General features: G+C 40.9%; 1 protein-coding gene across 1 annotated transcript; it reads right to left on the bottom strand.

The window, feature by feature from the left end:
- Positions 1-4,081: 4,081 nt before the first annotated feature.
- On the bottom strand, positions 4,082-7,713 carry LOC129808452 (uncharacterized). Its single transcript, XM_055858230.1, has 2 exons — positions 7,552-7,713; positions 4,082-6,325 (listed from the first exon to the last, which is right to left on the bottom strand). Exons 1-2 carry the CDS (start codon positions 7,711-7,713, stop codon positions 4,082-4,084), a joined length of 2,406 nt encoding a protein of 801 aa, XP_055714205.1.
- Between the last annotated feature and the right edge of the window lie 273 nt (positions 7,714-7,986).

The raw sequence follows: 7,986 nt of genomic DNA, 5'->3' as shown, positions 1-7,986 counted from the left end.
GTAGTTGTAGATCCATCTCTCCGTCAACAAGTACCAAGAATAAATTATATCACACTATAGAAAATTATATATTTGCATAGAAAAGCTACTTTTGGTAAACCAATTACTTTTATATTATTTAAAAAAAGGGTTTTTTTTATTCATTTTTATGTTACTTTTGTATCATTTATAAAAGGGATCAATTCATTTTATGGGTAAAAATTAAAAAAAAAGAAAAAAAATATAAAATGAAAAAAAAGTTAAGGAATAATCTACTTCAAAAAGGGGAAGAAAAAGTATTAAAAAATAAATTAATTAATTAAAATAAAATGATAAGTAGATATCATTGAACAATGTCAAAAGAAATCTATAATACATTCAATTATTATTTTTTGATAAATAAGGGTTAATTATGAATGATTATATACAGGAAATTTAATATCGATTTGGGTAAATTTAACTTCAATTTATAAAGCCAATGTATTGTAAAATTTCTAATACTAACCAACTTTTGTATTGTATTCCATCCCACCCACTACGCTACGATTTCCATTCGATTCCATCTACTACAATACGATTTCCATTTTTTTCACAATTTTAACATTTGTTTCCTTTGGAAACTCCTTGTATGAGGAGGAAAATGTTGCAAACCCCTTACAACTTTCTTCCCATATTCCAGTCCCACCTTCTTCCCACACCATTCCTTACTCCAATTTCCCTCATTCGCTAATTAATATATTGACAATTGAATAAAAATTTAGTCTTGCACAACCAGCCGCATCATTCACTTCGTTGGGCTACACAGCTACATATCTTTCGGTGAAAGTTCTATTCCAACTCGCAGAAGATGAAGGATCAGAATTTCCACTTGCTGTCAATGCAATTAATGATTTTTATATCGATGAGCACATACAGTCGAAGAAGCCCTCATGAAACAAAGTCAGTTGATAGAATTACTTAAAAAAGGTGGAATGAATTTGCGAAAATGGACAAGTAATTCTCCAGAATTACTCGCGAATCTTTCAGAAGATCAGATAGAATCAAAATACTTACAGCTGACGGAAAGGGACACTCTAAGAACATTGGGTGTTGTTTGGGATCCAAAATTAAAAAGTCCTCAGCCTGGACTAATAACAAAAAGGAAAATCTTGTCTGACCTCGCATCAATTTTTGATCCTATAGGATGGATAGCACCAGTGGTTATCAGAGCCAGGCTCATAATGCAAAGAGCAATTATAGATCAAAAATCTTGGGACAAACCTGTATCCAGGCGGATTGCTCAAGATTGGCTCGAGTTTTTGACAGTGCTGCCACAAATAGAGAACATTAGGATACCAAGGTATTTTAATTATGCTCCAGGATTTGCTGATGCCTCTGAAAAGGCATATGGTGCAGTTGTATACGCACGAGTTGAACACAAGGATACCTTGACGATAATGCCATTAGCGGCAAAGACAAGAGTTGCGCCACTGGGCAAGCCCATTTCGATTCCAAGACTTGAGCTTTGTGCAGCTGTGTTACTCGCAGAACTCATGCAGATAACTGCAAAGGCTTTGCAAATACCAGACATTGAGTTTCATGCATGGACAGACTCCAAGATAGTCCTAGCATGGTTATTAAAAGATGCTTCAGAATGGGAAAATTCCGTGGCTCATCGCGTGGAGAAAATTCACAAAGCCACGGATAAGAGAATATGGAAACATGTTGCTACAGATGAAAACCCAGCTGATTTAATTTCACGCGGATTATGTCCGTCGATGCTTATTAAGGCCAGAAAGTGGTGGGGAGGACCTTCATGGTTAAGCCAACACGAGGATTATTGGGCTGATAAAGAGCTGGAACACTTGAGAAAGTTTGAAGAACAAATTATGGTAGCCACTTCGGCAGCGTTTCCTCTATCCTTTGTGGATAGTACCAACTTTCTCGATGTTATGCAGGCTGAATCAAAGATTCCAGACATGGAAGTAAACCACAATGAGTTATTGAACAAATATCATTCATTTGCCAAAACAGTACGCTTTACTGCGTATCATTTGAGATTCATAAATAACCTTAGACGACGTCAAGATGCAAAAGGGTGTTTGACTACAAAGGAACTAAAGGAAGCAGAAATGTTTTTAATCAAATCATTGCAAGCCGAGCATTATGCTCGAGAAATATATAGATTAAGCAGACGTCAACCTATTGCATCAAACAGTAAGATTTTGTCTCTGAATCCTTTCTTAGATGAAAATGGAATTCTAAGGGTAGCAGGAAGACTAGCCAAATCGGACTTGGCATATGATGCCAAACACCCGATTTTGATTCCACAAAAAAGTCATCTGGCAAGCTTGATTATCCGAGAAGCACATCATGTTACGCTTCACGGACCGATTTCCTTAACTATGAATTACATAAGGAATAAGTATTGGATACCGAACTCGAAAAACTCAGTGAAACTTGCATCTGACAGGTGTATTACTTGTTTTAGACAGAAAAGACATGCGCCAAATCAATTAATGGGAGAACTTCCTCAATAAAGAGTAACACCATCTCCTCCTTTCACTTCATGTGGAGTAGATTTTGCTGGGCCTTTTGTTACAAAGGCCTCAAGGCTGAGAGGAGTGGTAACAAGCAAGAGTTATATTGCAATTTTCGTATGCTTCAGTACAAAGACTGTTCATATGGAACTTGTAAGTGATTCAACTACGGAGGCATTCTTGGCTGCATTCAAGAGATTTTCATCTCACCGAGGAAAGCCAACTCACGTGTATAGTGACAACGGGACAAATTTAGTGGGAGCCAAAAATGTCTTGGAAAAGGAAATGAATAAGGCTATCAAAGAAGCAACAAAGTGTGCTTCACAATATGCTGCTGAACAAGGTATTCAGTGGCATTTGATACCTCCTGGAGCCCCACACTTCGGAGATTTATGGGAGGCTGCAGTAAAATCGGCAAAAAGGCATTTGAAGACATTTCTGTCAGAAACAATCTTAACTTATGAAGAGTTTGCAACGGTGTTGTCACGAGTAGAGGCAGCATTGGATTCCAGACCAATCTCACCATTATCAAATGATCCGAAAGATCTGTCTGCCCTTTCGCCGGGACACTTCCTCATCGGAAGGCAAATATTAGCACCCCCTGAGGAAGAAGTTTGTGAGGACAACCCCGTGCGAAGATGGAAGAAAATAACAAGATTACATCAGGATTTGTGGAAAAGATGGTCACGCGATTACCTACAGCAACTTCAACAGCGCCATAAGTGGCAAAAGGTGAAAGCATCGGGGACCTTGTACTTATTATAGACGAAATCACTCCTCCGCAACCTTAGCCACTTGCAAGGGTAACTCAGATACACCCAGGAGCAGATGGCATAAACAGAGTTGTAGATCTTAAAACAAAGGATGGAGTAAGGCGTCGACCAATTACGAAGGTGGTGAAGCTGCCGATTGAGCAGACACCAGAAGAGGAAACAGATTCTCAACCCACAACAAGCAATTTCAGTCAAACTGAGTCACAAAGAAGAACATCTAGACCAAGAGGAAACTCCTGGAAGTCAACGTTACTGTTTATGTTAATGGCGCTTCTTACACTAGGAGCTGCACAGAGTCACAATTACAGTATTATAGAGCCTCAGTCAGGACTCTATGTTGAGGACTTAGGACTAGCAAGGTTGAAACGAGGAATTCTGAGAATTGATGTGACTTATCCTTATAAAAGGATTCTAAATGATAAACAGATGATATGGGACACGTACGAAAACACCTCGGAAGCCTGCAAAAAGGCTGAGCAATTTACACAAGATGTGCGTTGTAATAACTACATGCAACATCTTCAGCACAAAGCAGAATCAATAATCGAGGAGATTGACAAAATTCATGAAGTAAGCAGAAAAAAAAGAGGACTTCTAGGACAAGCACTAACTTATGTATTTGGAGTAAATGACGATGTATTGTAGCATAAGAATGTATTGTATTGTATATGTATTGTATAATTATGCATAACTGCATTGTATGTTCAATGTTCACCTAGATGTAGATGTAGATTTGTACATGGGTGGAGACGTTCATCGCTTCCTTCTACCGCGGCCTTACAGTCCTATTGTAGAAAACCCTGTAAAGAATTATAAGCCAGACAGTTTAAGACTTTTAAGGAAGTCTAGAATCTTTTCCGGCTTAATTTTCCAGATCTCATGTGGTTCAAGCACATATGAGTCTAGAAGTACACGCCTTCTGCACATTACTGCTTCGCAATAGCATAAGATGTGTACAGGCGTTTCATCTTCCATTCCACAGAATCTACAGAGGTACTCCTGTGAAACTTTGATATTGTACAGATGCTTTCGTAGATGGCAGTGTCCTGTCATTAGCCCTGTATATTCTCTGAGTTTTTTCCTACTCATCTTATAGACCTCCCGAGTTTGCGACTCGGAGCATTCTATTAGGAATAACTTGGCCTGTCTGAGCCCTGTACTGTTATTCCAGTGTTCGGCTTCCCTGGCTTGAGTCCATGTATGGATTTCTTTCTTAATTGTGGCGTCTGAAATGCCACAGAAAGGTTCTGGTCCAATAAAAGGAGAGTTTGACCCTTTCCTTGCAAGCTCGTCGGCGGCTTCATTACCAGGAATCCCCATGTGCCCCGATACCCACACAAGTGTGACTCTATTACTAGAGCCCAGGGTCACGAGAGACTCCAGGCAGCCCAAGACGAGTTTTGATGTTATTTTATCAGACTTTAGAGCTAACAATGAGACCTGACTGTCAGATAAAATATAGATACGTTGACCCTGATATTGTCTCCGTAAATTTTCCCGTATACATGCCCAGATAGCTGTTATTTCAGCTTGAAAGACTGTGGCATATTTACCCATTGGTATGTGCAGCTTGAATTTAGGCCGGAGTCCAAACACGCCTGCACCCGACGAGTCATCCATTTTTGACCCATCTGTGTACCAAACAAGAGCACTGTGCTCAATGCTATTATGAATTGATTGCCATTCAGAACCCTCTGCAATAAGAATATTGAATGGTTTGTCAATTCTATAGGATGGTGTCATCTTGTCTGACACCATTGAAAGGATTGGATTGCTGCTAATCTCATTGATTAGGACATTGTCCAAATTCCTTACCCTAATATTGCTGGTTGCCAGCAATCTGATAAGAGAAGCTTTAGCTTGCACCTCTAGATGTATGTGCAAAGGAGGCATAGAGAGCATCCTTTCCATAGCAAGGGTTGGAGTCGTTGTCATTGCTCCTGTTATTAACAGGCAAGCCAATCTTTGCAGTCTAGTAAGACTGGTCCGAGCTCCTTTCAACTCTATCACACGCCACCATACACTTGATGCATATGTGATGATAGGTCTGACAACTGCTCCATATATCCAACGCATAAGTTTTGGATTTAGGCCCCATGTTTGGCCGATGTACCTTCTACAGGTCCAAAGTGCTGCATGGGCCTTGTTTATAACATTATTTAAATGAGATTTCCAGCCAAGTTTGCTATCAAGGATTACTCCTAGATAATTGGTCTCGTTAGAAATTTCAATGGTTTCACCATCCATAAGTGGCATCCTTTCAAAGTGGAGCTTCCTTCTTTTGGTGAATGGGACTATTACTGTCTTTTTTGGGTTAATTCTTAGTCCCTGCTCTCTGCACCAAGTCCCTGTGGTATTAAGAGCTCTCTGGACCTGTTCCATGAGGGTGTTTTCAAACTTCCCTACTGCTAGAATAACCACATCATCCGCATAGCCTTGGGCGGCTACACCTTGTTCATTTAGCTTCGTCAGCAAGTCATCTACAACCAGTGTCCAGAGAAGGGGAGACAATACCCCTCCCTGTGGACACCCTTTAGTTGCAGAAAAAGCTGTCGTCTGAGCTAAATATTGTGTTACGATCCTTCTACTCCCCAACATCGTCGTTATCCATCGACAAGTTGTGGAGTCAACGCCCCTATTGTTAAGGCAACGGTGAATACGATCGTAAGATGTGTTGTCAAAAGCGCCTTCAATATCTATGAAAGCCGCTATAGACACTTCTTTATCTTGCAAAGCCTTCTCGATTCGATCTACAAGAGCGAAAAGAGCGGTCTCAGTGGATTTACCTGCTTGATATGCATGTTGATCTTGATGTACCGGTTTAGATGGTAGAACATCGTCTCTAATATGCCTATCAATGACTTTCTCCATAATTTTGAGGAGAAAAGATGTAAGACTTATTGGCCGATAAGACTTAGGATTGTTTCTCGGCCTTTTACCTGCCTTAGGAATAAAGATTACGTTACCCAATCTCCATGGTTTAGGCATATATGCCCAAGCATGACTAGTTCTCATGATCTTTAATAGAATTGGAGCTAGAGAGTCTGCTCCATGCTGCAGCAGTGCCGGAAAGATATTATCAGTCCCTGGGGTTTTAAAAGGTTTAAACGACCTAATAGCCCACTTCACTCTGTCAAGCGTAAAAATTTTTTGTGACATTTTGAAGTCAGATCGCTGCGGTCTGTATGCAGTTTCAGGTGTCGTCTCTGATTCAATGTTTATTACTGTCGCCCCTGGAAAATGTCTATGCACCATAATATCCATACTTTCTCCGAGAGTTTCAGTATAGCTGCCGTCCTGTTTCTCCAAAAGGCCAACTTTAACAGTATTGTCCTTAGAAAGAAATTTGTGCAGACGAGCACATGTTGGCATGTCTTCTACTTCATCGCAGAATTTACGCCATGAGTCCCTTTTGGCTTTCCGCAGGGCTTTATTATAGGATGTCAGAGAAGCTTTATAAGTCTCCCAGTCACCGTTCTTTTGGCTCTATTGAAGAGCCTACGAGTCTTTTTGCGTAGCTTCGTAAGTTCAGAATTCCACCAAGGAACTGTATTTTTAGTTCTAGTTGGAAGAGGTCTGTTACTTTGGAGGTATGCCTCCATAATTAAATTGTTAGTATATTCAATGGCATTGTCAATGTCGCTCGGACTTCTGATATTATTGTTAAAATCCTGTAGTCCAACCGCTAGTTTTTCTTTATAAACTGCCCAGTTGGTTCTTTTGGGATTTCTACGTACTTCCTGGTCGTTCAGTCGAGACACTTCAATCTCAAAATTGATGTGTCTGTGATCAGACATGGAAGGTTCATCAGAGACGTGCGAATTCTTAATTTTGTTAAACATTCGATTGGAAGTTAGAGTTAAGTCTAAGACTTCCATTCTCGCCCTATTTACAAAAGTTGGTTTATCCCCAATATTAGCAATTTCAAGCCCATGATTAGAAATAAATTGTAATAGTGACTCACCCCTATCGTTGATATTGGTGCTCCCCCATAGAGTATGGTGTGCGTTTGCATCGCACCCAATAATGAAGCCGAGGCCCCTCCTGCTGCAGTAGTCGATAAGGCGATCTAAAGGTAGGGGAGGGCAGTCCTCGTCTCCAGCAAAATATGCAGAGCAAATAACAAATGCTCGTCTGTTGCTCCCGCAATCAGCATCCACAAGGGCTGCTACTAGATCTCGGGAACAAAACTCTGGGATAGAACATATGTTAATAGATTTCTTATATACAATACACGCTCTCAGCCTCTCATCATGTACGGCACAAAGAATATCACTTACCCTACTACCTATGCCCCGGATACAGCCTTGGAGAACCCAAGGCTCCTGAACCAGAGCAAAATCCAATGCATTTTTGGCGAAACAGCTATTGAGAACAGCTGACGCCGCTTTAGCGTGCTGCAGGTTTATCTGCAGCACTCGGAGTTTGTTTTGTGCCATCATCGTTTATCAGGAACCTTCAACCGTTCCTGTCTACCACCATCTCCTGATTTCCCGCGTGGCCTTGAAGTTGAGCTTTCAGCCGCTCTCTCCAACCCAGCCTTCTTCTGGTAAGATGGTTTGGTGGCAATAAAAGGGCGTTTTGGTGTTGACATCTGTCCCTTATCCCTCTCCGTAGATCGGGGTCCGGATGACGATCTCACCTCCACATCCCTTTGTTTGCTTGACCCTGGTGTGGGATCACCGCTTGGATTGGCATGTGCAGCCCTCGGCGCC

Source organism: Phlebotomus papatasi, chromosome 4 (assembly GCF_024763615.1).
Source record: "Phlebotomus papatasi isolate M1 chromosome 4, Ppap_2.1, whole genome shotgun sequence".
Taxonomy (NCBI): domain Eukaryota; kingdom Metazoa; phylum Arthropoda; class Insecta; order Diptera; family Psychodidae; genus Phlebotomus; species Phlebotomus papatasi.
Note: the sequence above shows the minus strand (reverse complement) of the source record. Positions and strands in the feature narration are given on the sequence as shown.